Genomic DNA, 18179 nt, shown 5'->3' with positions numbered 1-18179 from the left:
TGTGCCCCTCTTAGAAAGTGAAAGAAAGGCCCTAACGAAGTCACAATGGACTAGAAGCAAATGATAACCACCAAGGTGAAATGAGGGAACAAGTATATGCTCCAAGTGTCTTGATCTATTTCCTTATCTCAACCCATGATACATACTAGAATGTCAAAAACATTAAATGAAAGCACTTGTATGCAAAAATGGTTAATGAGCCTCACAATAAATGACCCCACCTTCATTGGATTCCTTTGAGGGCATGAAGCATCTGAGGCTGCTATTTGTGGATCATATGAGGCAGCTAGCTGGAAATCTGCATCTTAGGAGAAAAAGTTTCTCCAAGGGTCAACCATGTATATAGATGGGTAACAGTGCTCATATAATTGTTTTTCAAAATTATAATTTAACACTACAATAGTTGCTGAAAACAAAGATTATTATTTATCCTTTTCAAAAATTTCGAAGATAAATACACAATGAAAAGCAAATTTGACGTAGTAAATGTCATTAAATTTTTTGTAAAGATATTAGAAAGGTAATGAAATTCTCTATGAAATATCTTTCTACTGCACAACAAAATTCTCAATGCATATATGAGTTTCGATGGCTTTGATTTAAAAAAATGTCAAACATGAAAATTTCATCACCATATTCATTAGAAAGTGTGATTGATACCCATGGGTTCACTCTTATATTAACTTGTTGAGTTGTTCTTTGTAAGAGTTTGATTTTTTGCATTGAGAGGTTAGATATTAGGGATTTGTTGGAGTAATACAACATTCTTTAAGAGTTAGAGGTCACATTTCACTTTAGTGACTTGTGACCGACACATTATGCTAGTGGTTGTTCAATTTCAAGGAGTTCATTTAATCATTTCCAGACATATGTACAAAAAAATGTTGAATGTTATGTTCATCTGACTCCATCTTATTTATTACTGCCATCTCTCTCTCTCTCTCTTGTTTGTGTTGGTCTTCTCTTAAAACTAAGAGGGGAAAATATGCAATATTTTCCAATTATAAAATATACAGTTCTTTTCATTTTGAAAAAAAAAAAAAAATCATATGAAAGAGTGGTCTTTGCCTTGTTTACTTTTGTCAAATTTTTCTTGTTTTTCCAGCTGTTGAAAAGAGGTCTTTCTCAATTCAATGTCTTGGTTTTAATGGTACAGGTTCCATATGTTGCTGCCTTGACAGGGGTTTTCTTTCCTTTTGTCTTTCCATGTGTAAGTTTTGAATTACTATTGTGGTTGGATTTGGTTGACTTGTCTCTGTACTTGTTAGTTGGGTATGGATTCAGAAATATTTTTCTCTGACTTTTTTTATTTTGTAGGTTGGTAGCATTGTCTCCAAGGAAGCTGGAGCGGATGAACAGGTACGTATTTTTTTGATAAAATTAAATTTAGAATAGGAGTATTTTAACCTTCACTATATTAAAGGTTTGATGTCGATATGTTCCCTATGTTTCTTGTCAAATAGTTCCTTGCTGTGAATAGCTTGATTTGTAGAAATGCATGAGTAGATTACTTGCCACAGCCTAAATTAAGAAAATGGTACATGCATTTTCCATTTTAGAAATTGGCATGCTATGGGAAGTTTTTGAATTTCCATAGACACATAGAACAACCATTTTTTCCCAATTTCTCTCCCTTGAATGTAAAGGAAATACATAGACATTGTTTTATATTCTCTGGTTCAATTGGTATTCATTGAACTGTACTGAAATTATCTGCATGTTGATTGTGCATTTATTTGCTTTATGTGACAACTTATCATAAACTCTGTACAATAATGAATAAATTCTAATAAACTCTATATATTGATCACTCAATTCTTGAGAAGATATGATATATGTGATCAGATAAGTTTATTAATGTTTTATCCTAAACCTTTAACAAGTGGTTATTAATTACAAATTTTCTATTAGATTGTTGCTCTTTTCACAGCATTAGCTCCAATGTACTCTTTTTGTTATTGCTGCTGTAAAATTATAATTTAAGCCTAAGAAATAAACATTTCATTGTGGTGGTCAAGCATAACATGGAACATCTAATTAATAAGTTTCTTCACAACAATTTATCTAGCTAGTTGATAGCAAACATTTGGATTAAATAAGAAAGTACCTCTGATTATATTTGATTTATTAACCTAGAGTACCACTGTAGCTCCTCTTTAGATTTTGCTTGATTTAGCCAAATGCAACTCCTTTTTAGATCTTCAGATTTGGCTTGCTCAAACTGGATATAACTCTCCTAGGCAACTAGGAACAACTTATCTGGCTACCTAGTTCCAAAAAACCTTAGGTTCTTTATCCCTGCATGCCCAAAGCTCTAAGAACAACCAACCAACCAACAAAATCGATATCCCAACTATCCTAGTAGTTCAAAGCAATGCCATGACTCCAAAATAGTTCATCCTCAATGTTTTTCTTTGAAGATACATCCACCGCCTCACATGCTTTCCTCTTCCTCTCTTATCACATTTCCATACCCACTTTCCCAAAGTCTCCTCAACCCCCCTCATTAATGACCTTCCACCCTATTCTTCTAGAGTTTTGGGAAATCTTAGTTAAAATAAAATAAAAATGAGTTTCATAAAATGTATAAAAATAAAGTTGGAAAGTCTTACTTCTCATGCTAGCTTATAAATGAAACTTGAGTATTTTCCCCAAAATTTATGGCAACCCACCATACCCATTTATAATTTATCATACCAGCCAATAATCAAATTCAAGGATGATATTTAATGCCACCAGATATCTACATATGCAATTATAATTTCCATAATCATTAAACTATTAATTAAGTAGTTAGTTTTGTAATTAATATATCAAGTAATTGTATTAGCATACATGCATAACACGTATGCATAGCTAGCATACACATCTTGCACATATACTAGTGATAAATAACCATTTACTCTAATGCAAAATTCTTGTATGTTCGCAACCAAACATGTAGGACAGTAAATCAGAAAAATGCATCGTTCAATAATTTCTACTAACAGAATTACAATAATTTATCCATCACTAATCATCACATCTAAATTTTCATAAATGAATCAAAAGTTAGAACATGTGTTATAAAGTAAGAAAGTGAGAGTGGAACATCTCCCCAAGCAATATCCTCAACTATCTTTGATTAGTCTTCCTCCCTAAATTATTTCCATCTTTCACATCCTATCATTACTCTATTACAATATGTTGGAGCATTAGCTATATCAACCTAACTCCATATCTAGCCCATAAGTGGAAGAATTGATTACTTCAACCTACAATAGGGGAATATTGAGGTAAAAAATGAGTCTTTTACCCACCAAAACGTGGGTAACCCATAGGAGAAAATTTTCTCCTCCTTGGATAGCTAGCCAACCAACAACCCTATATGATCAACACATAACATGATTCCAAGATCCTCCATTTCTTGCTCCAACTAGACTTCTCTCTCTGTAATGTCCCAAATGAAATAAAATTGGAACAAACTCGAATTTTTAACTCAGACAAACTCCAAATAAAAATTTCATTCACAAATAGAAGATTGTCATGTAAAACCCGAATAGTGAACCCATAAATTGCACATAAAATCTCATTAAAAGATCACAAAATGCGGAGCCATGAGAAATGCAGCAACAAAATCCAACTTATATAGAAATAGATGCCAATACAATAGTTGGGCATGGCCCTCCAAGATATGTAATAATGCTAATGCCGACCTCCAAACTAAAACAGGAAATCAATCACTACACTTGTGGATTTTGAATGAATCCACTAGGGGGAGATGGGTGCTCGCCCAATCTCACTGAATCACCCAAAGGTTTCCATCTTGGGGCTACCAATGGAGTAGAGAACTGGGTTCTCAACCTCTCATGCAAGAGACAATATCAAAATCAAGATGTCTCCAAATGACCTTCTCCTCTTTTATAGATCTCATGGATAGATCTCCAAGCCTCTAGAAGCATCTTATTTTATAATTTTATTATTATTTTAGAAGCTCCTCCATTGAATTTATGAAGTGATCTTTTAATTTATTTGATTTCACTTAAGTCACTTTTGGCCCTTTTTCTCCAATTAATTATTTTTCTTTAATTAAATGACTAATTAAAGTCATTTTTAACCAAGGAAAATGGAAAATCACCCACCATACTCTCTTTGGCCACTAGAAGTCTCTTCTCATCATCCCATCGTGTAGATCTTCTCGTTCCGGTTCCAACGAGCTATTACACTGAGGCATTCCATCAATTAATCTTTCTGGAATGCGACCTCGAGCATAATTAATTAAGTTATGCCCAATAATAACGCTGATTTTTGAAAGTTGCCAGAATGTGATGGAACGAAAGGCAAATTGTGCGGATGATGGAATATGCCATGCGAATGACATCAAATCCCATAAAAATTCCTCAAAACTCCATCGAGACCCCTGATGGCATAAACCTGCTCCATTGACCGGGCCATCACCTGCCCTGGAAATCCACCTTCACTGTACTTTGAAGAAGAATAAAAAATGGGCACATGTGTTAAAATTGGCAACCAGGGCAAAACTTCATGTGGGTCATCTTATTTGTGGCTGATAATATTTTTATTAGATTCATCTCGTCGAGAGGTGTAGGATTGATATAAAGATCATCCGATTCTGATAAGTATTCATGGAGATATGAATTTATTTTGATTATGGAATTATAATCAAGCCGACCTACAACTCATGTAGGCTCAGACCAACAATCGCATCTATTCAAACACCAACGTTGTGTATAAATATAAGAGGACTTTTCCTCATTTGCACTCACTCTTCTTATCACATCTCTCTCTCTCTCTACTGCGCAGAAATGAGTCTCTTCTCTACTGCGCAGAAATGGGTCTCTCTCTCACACATGTGAAGCCGGAAGCTGTTGAACCTGAAGATGCAACTGCAGATCCAAAGATTGACCTGCGTGGCCTAGAAGATCTCCTCTTTGGAACTGCGTTGTAGGTCCATCTGGATCTCCTCTGAAAGCTGCAACTTTTGGTGGTGGAATGAAGTCAATCCAACGAACGATTTGCGCGACTACCCTAGTTTGAAGCCGGAAACTGTTGAAACTGAAGCTGCAACTGAAGAAGTAAAGATTGACCTGCATGGCCTAGAAGATCTCCTCTTTGGAACTGCGCTGTAGGTCCATCTGGATTTCCTCTGAAAGCCGCAACTTTTGGTGGTGGAATGAAGTCAATCCGACAAACGGTTTGCAAGATATCGACTGCCCTAGTTTGAAGTCGGAAACTGCTGAAACTGAAGCTACAACTGCAGAAGTAAATATTGACCTACGTGGCCTAGAAGATCTCTTCATCTGAACTACGTTGTAGGTTCATCTGAACCTCCTCTGGAAGCGGCAACTTTTGGTGGTAAAATGAAGTCAATCTGATGGTCGGTTTGTGAGATATCGTCTGCCCTAGTTTGATAATGAAGCCGCTAATGCTGACGCTGCTGACCTAGGGTTTGCTACTGCTAATATGAATCAGATTTATTGCACTATTTCTCTCTGCTGAATTATTGAAGATAAAAGAAGATTTGACCAAAGGGTTTCTCCACACATTGTGGGGTTTGTCCTTGGCTAGGCGCCACATCTTGTGTCTCTTGTCTTGGCTTGTTTTCTGTCGATCGTTTAATGTTCTATCTACACTTTACTTTATGTACATGTGATTGCTAATCTGTGGAATGTAATAAGAAAAAGAAGTAAACTGTTAAAGCATAGAACATACCATAACTTAACATGGTATCAGAGCTGAGGTGAAGACAAAGCTCAAGCAAGAGCAAGAGCAATCACCGAAGAGAAGATTGGCAAGGCTATCCTAAAAGAATGATGGGGTCCTCAACACTCTTTCCTGCCAAAGACAAGCTCCGTGAGAAAGCTGACTATCACACATGGAAGATGTCTATCAATCTAACCCTAGAAGATCCAGGAGTGCTGGACCATGTAAGAGGCAATATTGTTGAGCCTCCATCAAATGCATCCGCTGCTGCATGGAACAAATGGAAAACCGAAGAAGTCAAAATAGAATATCATCCGGGACTCTATCGACAAGCACTTGGTGGCCTACATCTCTGAACTGGACATCTCCAAGGAAATCTACGATAGACTGGGAAATGGCACTCACGACTCTTGGAGGATTACCATCCGAATGGTACGTGTTCAGGACTACTCTTTTGAACTATAATGTAATTCTTGGTTTCGAGGAATTAATGGCTAGATGCATTCAAGAAGAAACAAGGGAAGAAGAGCAAGAAATGCCCATGCCTAAAGGTCCTCCTGCTACCTTTTCTTCTCATGTTAAAAAAAGAAATAATTTCGAGACTAAATCAAAAGGAAAGGTTGGACCTAAGGGTGGAAGAAAAGGACGATGTTACATCTGCGATAAAGCAGGTCACTATGCAAGGGAGTGCCCAGATAGAAAGGACTCACACTGGGACGATGATCAAAATCCCTCTGATGGCAAATCAAAGGAATGACAAATTCAACAGCAAAGGTAAGAGGAGAGTTGGGGATCGAGGAAGAAGACAACCATTCAAGAAGGCTAGAAAGTCCAGGATGTATTAAATGCACCTAACCTCAAAAAGAACCTAGTGTCCATCTCGGCAATGGAAGACAAAGGCTACAAGGTAACCTTTAGCAATGGCAAGGTATGTATATGGAAAAATAATGTTAAAGATGCCTTTACTCTTGGGTTTAGTGTTGATTCATTATATCAGGTCGATGGAAGTCCGCTAGGTGTCATGTCTTGTGACACAACTCTTCAGTCCGAACTTTGGCATCGGAGGTTTGCCCACCTTCATTATAAAGCTCTACCCAGTGTAAGACAAATGGTGACAGGGATGCTCGAATTCCGAGTAGAGAAAGAAGGTGTATGTACAAGATGTGCCGAAGGAAAGCTCAAAAGGGGACCATTCCCCTCAAGCCAAAGCAAGACCTCCGATATATTATAGTTGGTTCACTCAGGCATATTTGAGGTTGGCATTAAGAGGGAGACTACTACACCACATACTCCTGAGTAGAATGGTGTGGCGGAAAGGAAGAACCGTACGATTGTGGAAGATGTCTATGGGTAGATGATGTAACAATGCCTGATGTAGAGGAACCCATGGATCTTATTTATCCACCTGAGCCTCCCTCTTCTAGGAAGAGGCCTTCATGGCTTAGGGGGATACTTGATGATACTGAAGGACATGCTGCACCCCGAGGAACCTTCAGTGAAAGTAAGAAACCTAACAGGTATCAGGGATACCTGACCATCATGAGCATGATCATACAAAATGAGCCTCCATCATTCACAGATGCCATCAAGCATCAAGTATGGAAGGATGCTATGACCAAAGAATATGATTCTATTATGGAGAATGATGTTTGGGAAGTAGTTCCCAGACCCCAGGACAAGACAATTGTCACTTCTAAATGGCTTTACAAGATAAAGCATGCAACAGATGAAAGTACGGAAAAGTATAAGGCTCGTTTTGTTGCTCAGAAGGAAGGTATAGACTATGATGTGATATTTTCACCTGTTGCCAGATATACGACTATCCGCTCAATCATAGCCCTTGTGGCTTCACAAGGATGGAACCTACATCAGATGGATGTCAAGACCACGTTCTTGCACGGTTCGATCAAAGAAGAGGTCTACGTGGAGCAACCCGAAGGATTTGAGATTTATGATCGAAAATCTCATGTATGCAAGTTGAAGAAGGCTCTCTATGGGCTGAAGCAAGCACCCCGAGCATGGTATGAGAGGATCGATAGCTACTTGATGAAGCTGGGATTCACTAGGAGTGAAGCCGATCCTAACCTTTACTTTAAGGTTGAAGATGACAAGCCTCTCATACTGGTGTTGTATGTGGATGACCTCTTTCTAACAGGTGCAGACCCTCTCATTCACAAATGTAAGAGGGAGTTGGCTTCTGAATTTGAAATGAAGGACCAAGGACTTGAAGTATGGCAGAAGCCAAGGGAAATTTTCCTATCTCAAGGAAAATATGTGGTAAAGATATTGGAAAGATTTGGTATGATGGACTGCAAGCCTGTGACTACCTCGAGGATCTTAACTTTTAGAAGTTATATGGTAGTGATGTCGAACCAGATTTGGGAAATGCCTCTGAGTTTCAAAAACTCATTCGCGTTGATGTTCGTAGTGAACCTTCGTCCGTACATATGTTTTGCAGTTAGCACTGTGAGCTCATATTTGGTTGAGCCTCACTGCATTGATGCCAAGAATCTTCTAAGATATCTTCATGGCACAATTACTAATGGATTGAGATACACTACCGGAAATATGAAACTGCATGATTATTCGAATGCTGATTAGGCAGGTAGTGTGGAGGATCACTGGAGCACTTTTTAGTGTTGTTTCTCTTTGGATTCTGCTTCGATATAATGGATGAGTAGGAAGCAGAAGTCAGTTGCCATAAGCACCACCGAGACCGGATACATATCTATGAGTATGATCTCGTATGAAGCTGCCTGGTTGGGGAAGCTCTTCAGTGAGCTGTTTGAACACATACCATTGTGATTCTCTGTAACAACCAGAGGTGGGATTCGATTATTGAGGAATCCTGTATTCGTCGATTGCTCCAGCAGATAGACATCATCTGGGATATGGTAAGTCGATGAGCAAGGAGGCTCCATCACATTAAGATGATGTACAGGTTGATACACCTTGTCAAAGCCTCGAGGAAAGATCTAATCTGTGATTTTCCCAAACAACTTGGAGTCGTCAAGAAACCCTTGTACAAGGATCCTGCATGTTGCATACATTGAGCTCTGGGAGCTCTGACGGCTTGCGGGTCTTACTGGAGCAACATACGACCACAGGGTGACTCACCCTCCCCTGGTGGTGCGCACTGGAACAAGATGACTCGCTCTCTTGTGGAACAGGATGATTCGCTCTTCTATGTAGCAGGATTGATGTGTTCTCCTGTGAGACCTGGATTGATGTGTTCTCCATGGCGATTGTAGCAGGATTGATGTGTTCTACTGTGAGGCCTGGATTGATGTTTTCTCCATGGCGGCCTGGATTGATGTGTTCTCCATGGTGATTGTAGCAGGATTGATTAGTTCTCCTGTCGAGGCATCCTACCCATGCAGTCTGGGACTCATGGGAAGTACCTCTCATCTGATCGATGAGCAAGGAAATGAAGTTAGGGACCATAGTAGTACCAATGGACGCATCGTTGTATCTACCGTACTCCCTACGCTAGGATGACCTCCATTGATCTAGGATCAATGATACTGGTCTGGGACCAGTGGTAGGAGTTGTACCATACTATGACGCTGACTTCGGGTTGGTTGAGACTGGTCTGGGACCAGTGGTACATACTTCGAGACTGACTTCGTGTCAGTGCAGTACTGGTCTGGGACCAGTGAGAGTGGTACATACTATGACGCTGACTTCGGGTCGGTTAAGACTGGTCTAGGACCAGTGGTACACTCTCTGAGACTGCGATACTGGTCTGGGACCAGTGGTAGGAGTTGTACCATACTATGACGCTGACTTTGGGTTCGTTGAGACTGGTCTGGGACCAGTGGTACATACTCCGAGACTAACTTCGTGTCAGTGCAGTACTAGTCTGGGACCAAAGAGAGTGGTACATACTATGACGCTGACTTCGAGTTGGTTGAGACTGGTCTGGGACCAGTGGTACACTCTCTGAGACTACAATACTGGTCTGAGACTAGTGGTAGGAGTGGTACTTACTATGAAGCTGACTTCGGGTCGGCTGAGACTGGTCTGGGACCAGTGGTACGCACTCTGAGATTGACTTTGAGTCAATGGAGGATGATACTGGTCTAGGACCAGTGGAGTTGTACTCACTATGACGCTGACTTCGGATTGGTTGAGACTGGTCTGGGACCAGTGGTACATACTCTGAGACTGACTTTGAGTCAATATGATACATCCTCGATCATTTCTTCTTCTTCATAATTCAGACAAAAGCAGAGCAGAACAGAATAATGCAAGAGCAGAGCAGAACAGAGCAAAATAGTACCGATCAGTACAGGGCAAAACAAGACAAAGCAGAACAGGTAGAATAGAGCAGAGCAGGGCAAGGGTCAGGCTGTACAGGGCAGTGCATTTGATGGATGAATAGTAACGACCGATAGACAGATTTCAGATGAAGTTCTCCCTGGTTGAGAGGGAGTGTTAAAATTGGCAACCAGGGCAAAACTTCATGTGGGTCATCTTACTCATGGCTGATAATATTTTTATTAGATTCCTCTCGTCGAGAGGTGTAGGATTGATATAAAGATCATTCGATTCCGATAAGTATTCATGGAGATATGAATTTATTTTGATTATGGAATTATTATCAAGCCGACCTACAACTCATGTAGGCTCAGAAGTCCAACAGTCACATCTATTCAAACACCAACGTTGTGTATAAATATAAGAGGACTTTTCCTCATTTGCACTCACTCTTCTCATCACGTCTCTCTCTCTCTACTGCGCAGAAATGGGTCTCTCTCACACATGTGAAGCCGGAAGCTGTTGAACCTGAAGTTGTAACTGTAGATCCGAAGATTGACCTGCGTGGCCTAGAAGATCTCCTATTTGGAACTGCGTTGTAGGTCCATCTGGATTTCCTCTGAAAGCCGCAACTTTTTGTGGTGGAATGAAGTCAATCCGACGAACGGTTTGCAAGATATCGACTGCCCTAGTTTGAAGTCGGAAACTGCTGAAACTAAAGCTACAACTGCAGAAGTAAAGATTGACCTACGTGGCCTAGAAGATCTCCTCTTTGGAACTGCACTATAGGTCCATCTGGATCTCCTCTGAAAGCCGCAACTTTTGTGGTGGAATGAAGTCAATCCGACGAACGGTTTGCAAGATATCGACTGCCCTAGTTTGAAGCCAGAAACTGCTAAAACTGAAGCAACAACTGCAGAAGTAAAGATTGACCTACGTGGCCTAGAAGATCTCCTCATTTGAACTACGTTGTAGGTTCATCTAAACCTCCTCTGGAAGCCGCAACTTTTGGTCGTGAAATGAAGTCAATCCGATGGTCGGTTTGTGAGATATTGTCTGCCCTAGTTTGATAATGAAGCCGCTAATGCTGATGTTGCTGATCTAGGGTTTGTTACTGCTGATATGAATCAGATTTATTGCACTATTTCTCTCTGCTGAATTATTGAAGATAAAAGAAGATTTGATCAAAGGGTTTCCCCACACATTGTGGGGTTTGTCCCTGGCTAGCCGCCACATCTTGTGTCTCTTGTCTTGGCTTGTTTTCTGTCGATCGTTTAATGTTCTATCTACACTTTACTTTATGTACATGTAATTGCTAATCTGTGGAATATAATAAGAAAAAAAGTAAACTGTTATAAGCATAGAACATACCATAACTTAACAACATGGCAATACTTCCGCCCAAAGATTGCTTGCCCTCAAGCAATCCAAATCTGTGGACCAATCTAGTGGCCTGATGCAATTGAGACCCAATGCCCAAATCCCATACAAACCACTGGGTGATGCCTTGCTCCTATGTCAACCCATCATGAACGGGCCCCTTAATGCTCGGATCCCAAACCAATCTCTGACTGAACTTGTCATCAACGAATCCTCCTAGATCCCAATGCCACCAAAAACAAATATCAAGGCTCCATGGCTCCTGCTCTGCTATAACTCCAACCAGGAATGTTGCTCCATCCACCGTGTACCAACTCATCACCTCTCTCCAATCCAACTCTTGGCATAAACCAAGGTCAATTTCATCATGTTGATGTTGTGCTAAGATACTAATGAGTGGACAACCTACATCCTGCTGCCAACTGAAGTACGTAATATCCCTCACCTCTAAGGGCTCCTACAATACAATGCCTCTGACTAAAAATGATACTTCATCAATAGGTTACCAACTCATGATCTCTCTCCAATCCAATGCATGGGCTCTTGTGCAAGGAATACAGTTGTTATGTTGATACTGGTCCAGGCTCAACTCTTGATACTCTACCTGGAAAATCAAAACAAGGTCAAGAAATCCTGCCTCTCTCCCTCTAATGTGAAAAAGTGGGCAAACTGTGCTGCAAGCCCTGTCTATGAACTCTTGGAGAGGGTTGCTGCCTGAATATGTTGCAACTTTGCTAGCTGCCACTACATCTGTTTGCACCTCATCAATGGATAGACCCAAAGATGTATGCACTGCCACTTCCAACAGCTCCTGCCATCTACTAGCCTCCTGCAAGACTACCCTATCAATCTCCAACATCTCTTGAGGACATGTGTTTGCAAATATTGCCTCCCTGGAGACTGCCTACACATTTGTCTGCTCTACTCCAATCGTTGGCCCCAAGGGTGTCTGCTCATCCTCCATCATGGGCTCAACATGAGCCACTAGTTGACTCTCCAAAAATGGTCCATCCCACACATGGTGTGTATCATTTGACTCATGCTCCTCTATGCGCTCTCTATGCTGAATCATCAGTTGCCCATTTGCACCCTGATATCCTTTCCTCATGGGAAAAATTGACTGCTCCTCGTACTCCTCTACCACACAAGGATGCATATTTGGGATATTGCCATCATCTCCACACGATTGCTTGTGCTCCTCAGAGCCATCATCGTACGACCCCATGGACTTGTCCAACAAAGAGTCCTCATCCTGACAAACATAATGAATATATCCCTTCTCTAATGCTGTCATCTCCTCAGTGTCACTCAAGCATGAGTGGTCAGGTCCCTTGCAAATGAAGCAAAGACCCCTCCTCCTCTGCTCATTCTTGCTGCATGATCTACCAAACCTGAGCAGCTCCTCCTTAGTCAACTATCTCCTAAACAACCCAATGTTTTTCTCAACCTACCTTTCGGCTAATTCATAAGAAACAGGGAAAACCAGTTGTGCTTTCATCCAAATGGTCAACGATCTAGCCCGCAACTCCTTGCAAATGGCATCACGATCTTCCATAATTGAAGACAAAATGGATAGCATGTTTGCTTTGACCATGTCAGAGTGATGTCTCTTAATGTTAAAGAAACATTGGAACATCTGATGGATCAAGCCATCACACCCCAAATCAAGCATGATGTTGTAAGATTTAACCAATACCATGGCTTCTAGAATCTCAAGCTTCTTCCCAAAAGTAGGACCCTCACTGTTATCCAAATCCTAAAAGGCCTCTACTATCAATCTGAAAAATCCCCTCATAATATCATCATTGTAAGGGGGTATAGGTGTGGTCAGCCTCATGATGTTACTAAGACAAGATGCAACTAGAAGTTTGACCCCTTCACAAGGGTACTCCATGAACTTGGGTTGTATTAGTGCAAACATGGCTGGTTTTAGAGCCCAACTTAGTTTCTTCCCCTCTGATTGACCCACCTTGGAAAGTAGAGAATCTAGTTTGTCCAGTTTGAAAAGAGCTTTCATTGTGACCCTCATGTGTTTCAAATCTATCCCAAGTGCAAAGATTTTGTGTCCTATGTCCGGCTCCTTCTGCAAATCCTTTGGCTGCTCTTGTTGAAGAATGGCATGGAACCCTTTTGAGAAAGTTTTGTTGATTGTTGCTGCTGATTTATTAAGGGAATTTATGAGGGTTTGATCCATGTTTTACTTCAAGCTGCTTTGACTGACCTCTCCTGACTTATAACACAACCATACAATGATGAGGTAGCTCAAGACTCAGACTCATTTAAGACTTGACAACAGAAATATAACAGACTTCTTTTTATGCAGCAACTAGCAAGTGGATACAAGACATGGATTGTTTAACAATGAAACAACAAGTGGACACCCCTATTGTAAATTATGACTATGAACAAAACACTGCTAATAGGATCAGGTAGTGTTGTGTAGAAGAGAGGCTCTATTACTGTAAGTGACTTCACTTGGGAAATAAACTCTATCCCCTTGTGGAATTTAAACAAAGTGTTGTGTTATCCCAACAGTTGAATGAGGTAGGTTGCAGACATGTTTTTGTTTGTTTGCTCAAAGAGATACATGCACAGTCATATATAGATGCCCAAGACGTCCATAAATTTCTGGAAATGATAAGGCACTATAGATGATGAGCTTCCCTTCACTTACTCAGAAATACATAATGGCTACTAACTGATGTTGATTTGGGGTAGCATCGGATGTGCTCTAGCCACAAAAATTGGTGAAGAGGCTAAAACACATAAGATCTCCAATACCAAGAAATGGTTTGGGCACAATCTAACCAGTTTGGGAGATATTAATATTTTTAATATTTTTGATGGAGTCCCCAAGTCTGAACTTAGGGAAAATAAAATATTAATGTGAATTAATATAAAACTGAGTTAGAATGGTCGAAAAGTCATGGATCATGCCAGATCTAATCTTAGCCGTTGATTAGGGACTTAATCTCGGCTGTTGAATTGTCAACGACAAAAGTATAAAAGGAGGCTTGAGGGTCACTTGGAGAACACACCAAGTTGATCAAGAATTCGATTTTTTGGGGAAGGGCTTGCTGAGGAAATCAAAGGAGTGATCAGAGTTGCAGCTGAGGGGCAGTGAATGCAATAGCAGAGAGGCAAAGATAGTACTAGGAGCATCAACGTAGAAGCCAGGAGAGGGTTGACGCAGAGCCAGCTAGAGGCCACGCAGAGGCAGCCAGAAGCCACGCAGAGGCAGCCAGGAGCTGCGCAAAGCCTGAGGAGGGCTAGCGTGGGAGACGAGAGGATCCAGATATTGACGCAGAGCCCAGAGAGGCTGATGCTGGGGCAGAGAGGCTGACGCAGACCCTAGAGGCTGACGCTGGGAGATTTCGTGGGGCAGATTGGGGTTGATATCTGTCTCCGACTAAGAGGTACTACTGCTGAGGGCATTCTCTATTGCGTGAGCCATTTCTGGCACCTAGATTGTATTTTGAAACTGCTTAATAATAAAACCCTCAGATAGCTGCACTAGTTTTCCCATATTGGGTTTTTTCGGGGACATTAGTTCAAAAATAACGGTGTCACTTGTGTGCTTGTTTTTCCTTCTGTTGATGATCTATATGTGTTGAGACTATACTTGTATTTTTTTCAATATCTACATGGTAAATAACTTGGTAATTAACAGAACAAGTAGGAAGAAATAAATCAGAAAGTACACGAAGGATTTCTAACAGTTAGACTTAGAAATTCCAACATGGTATCAGAGTGTGGCTGCAGATCACATGAGAACTGAGGGCATCAGCTGAGCAGAGCAGTAGCAACAGAACCAGTTGTCCCAAGTGACAGAAGTTGTTCCTAGTAGAGAAGCAACAAGGAAGGGGTGACACAGTGCCTGCGTCATCAAGTTTGTGCCGGGAGGAGGATCAGTGCAGTGGCAGAAGGGAGCAAACCTGACCTACGCAGTGCCCGGTCATCTTTCTCAGTGAGGAAGGATTGACGCCTATGGCCAAGAGGTGCGGATTTTGTTGTGCCAGGATTGCGCAGAGCCTAGAGGCTCTAACCTTCAGTTTGCTAGGGCACAGGAGGCTGTGGGTAAGTTGCAGAGTGAAGCTGGTGGGGTACTGTGATCAGAACAATACCTAATATGGCAAGACAAAGGAGGAGGGAGTTGTTGCCGAGGATTTCTAGCCAAGAAATCTAGATCAGTGGTGCAGAGGGGTTTCCGGGAGGGAAATCGAGGCTAAGAGGGAGTCACACCGAAAACTTCCAGGAGGAAAGTAGAGAGACTCGGAAGAGTCGAAAAAGGATCAGCGAAATGGCAGTGAATGGGGTAAGAGATTAGGATAGACTGGACGAAGCCTTAAACTTTGTAGTCTAGAAGGCTAGGATCTTCTCCGTTCTAGACAAGAATCGTCTCAAGCACCTCGCCTTGAACACGATAGCGATCCCAGTTGACCCAGCTGAGAACAAAAAGTACGAGGAGACAATGGCGAGGGCCAAGAGCAGCATCCTTGATGGGGTCAAGGACCATGTAGTACCACGTATTGCCAAAAAGGACACGGCAAATGCGATGTGGGAGGCCCTGACGAAATTGTATCAGCATACTTTCGTGCAGAGGAAGATGTTACTAGAAAATCAGCTGCGGTCATACCAGATGAAGAAGGGAGAACCGATAGACACCTTCCTCTGTCGATTGAAGGAGATCTGGGATCAACTGACTTCCATAGGGGCCACACCGGATGGGGAGATGTTGGTGAGGACTGCATTGAACACAGTCTCAGAGGATTGGGAGGTATTTTTCCAGAGCATATTGGGCAGGTCGACCCTTCCAGATTGGGAGGAACTGTGGGCTGCTCTTCGTCAAGAAGAGATCAGAAGGCTAACTAAGGTGAGAAGCAGCGGCAAGGGGGTCAGAATCAAGAAGGAGAAAGAGGAGGATGCTACCCTAGCATCCTAGGGAAAGCAGGAGAAGCAGAAGAAGAAGGACCTCTACAAGGTCAAATGCTTCCACTGTGGGGAACTAGGTCACTATGCGAGCCACTATGCAAGCCAGTGTTCGAGGAAGAAGAGCAAGGGAGAGGCTTCTGAGACCAAGGCTGTGCCAACAAGCGCAGAGAAAGAAGTGGAGACAGATGATGACTGCGCCATGAGTGCTCATACGCCACTTGAGAGGAAGTGGGGAGACATCAAGCTGTAATTAGACGGACTACAGGCAATGAGGGGCAGGATCCTCGAGGTACCCAACCTTTTGGATTATACCTTGCTACGGGAGCCCCAAAGAGCAGTAGCAGGATTGGCAGATATCAGTAGAGACGGATGTGGATGGAGTGACAGAGGGAGCTTCAACATCAGAGTGTTTCTATCCTGACGGAGATGTCAGAGTTGGGAGATCAGTTACTTACTTCTCAGTAATTGAGTTGCAGTGCAACAGTTAGCAGTGGCAATGCTATGGGTAGCATGATGAGAGGGGTTGCAATACATGATGCAGTAGTACAGAGGATGTTGGGCAGCAGGCCTAGCATCAGCACAGGGACTAATGTTGGATGATCAGGGTGATGCTTAGTGAGGAGTATTACTAGAGCACAATCCTCGTTAAGAGGGAGTGTTGATTTGGGGTAGCATCGAATGTGATCTAGCCACAAAAATTGGTGGAGAGACTAAAGCACATAAGATCTCCAATACCCAGAAATGGTTTGGGCAGAATCTAACCAGTTTGGGAGATATTAAAATAATTAATATTTTAAATGGAGTGCCTAAGTCTAAACTTAGGGAAAATAAAATATTAATGTGAATTAATATAAAACTGAGTTAGAATGGTCCAAAATTCATGGATCAAGCCAGATCTAATCTTAGCCGTTAATTAGGGACTTAATCTCGGTCGTTGAATTTTCAACGAGAAAAGTATAAGAGGAGGCTTGAGGGTCACTTAGAGAACACACCGAGTTGATCAAGAATTCGATTTTTTGGGGCCAGTCTTGCTGAGGAAATCAAAGGAGTGATCAGAGTTGCAGCTAAGAGGCAGTGAATGCAGTAGCAGAGAGGCAGAGATAGTACTAGGAGCATCAGCGCAGAATCCGGGAGAGGGTTGACGCAAAGCCAGCTAGACGCCACGTAGAGGCAGCCAAAAGCCACGCAGAGGCAGCCAGGAGCTGCGCAGAGCCTAAGGAGGGCTAGCGTGGGAGACGCAGAGGCTCCAGATGTTGATGCAGAGCCCAGAGAAGCTGACGTAGAGCCCAGAGAGGCTGACGCTGAGCCAGAGAGGCTGACATAGACCCTAGAGGCTGACGTTGGGAGATTTCGTGGGGCAGATTGGGGTTGATATCTGTCTCCGACTGAGAGGTACTACTTCCAAGGGTATTCTCTGTTGGGTGAGCCATTCCTGGCACCTAGATTGTATTCTGAAACTGCTTAATAATAAAACCCTCAAATAGTTGCACTGGTTTTCCCGCATTGGGTTTTTCCGAGGACATTAGTCCAAAAATAATGGTTTCACTTGTGTGCTTGTTTTTCCTTCAGTTGATGATCTGTATGTGTTGAGATTGTACTTGTATTTATTTTCAATATCTACATGGTAAATAACTTGTTAATTAACAGAACAAGTAGGAAGAAATAAATCAAAAAGTACAGGAAGGATTTCTAACAGTTAGACTTAGAAATTCCAACAACTGATATTTATCATCAGGAATAAAGGGAATTTAAATACAAAGACTTCAACTATGATAACACAAGTTACAGGACAAAATAAAAAGATTGCAAATAGAGTGGAGGAACCTCGGTTGTTTACTTCAACACCTTGAAACCACAAGAAAGATCCATAAATAATGAACAGCTCCAGGGACTTGTCCTCCGTG

The 18179-nt window shown here is 41.7% G+C and overlaps 1 protein-coding gene across 1 annotated transcript in view; it reads left to right on the top strand.

Moving 5' to 3' along the window:
• LOC149219092 (uncharacterized) overlaps positions 1-18179 on the top strand; it is a 259733-nt gene that overhangs the window by 167004 nt on the left and 74550 nt on the right. The window contains 2 exon segments of the mRNA XM_089384255.1: positions 1157-1210; positions 1318-1359. Of these exon segments, the coding sequence (XP_089240381.1) occupies positions 1157-1210; positions 1318-1359 (96 nt within the window).

The sequence above is a fragment of the Pinus tabuliformis genome, chromosome Q, assembly GCF_031772625.1.
Source record: "Pinus tabuliformis cultivar Carrire ecotype Pingquan chromosome Q, CPIR1, whole genome shotgun sequence".
In the NCBI taxonomy this organism is placed as follows: Eukaryota; Viridiplantae; Streptophyta; class Pinopsida; order Pinales; family Pinaceae; genus Pinus; species Pinus tabuliformis.
This window is presented reverse-complemented; position numbering and strand designations above follow the sequence as displayed.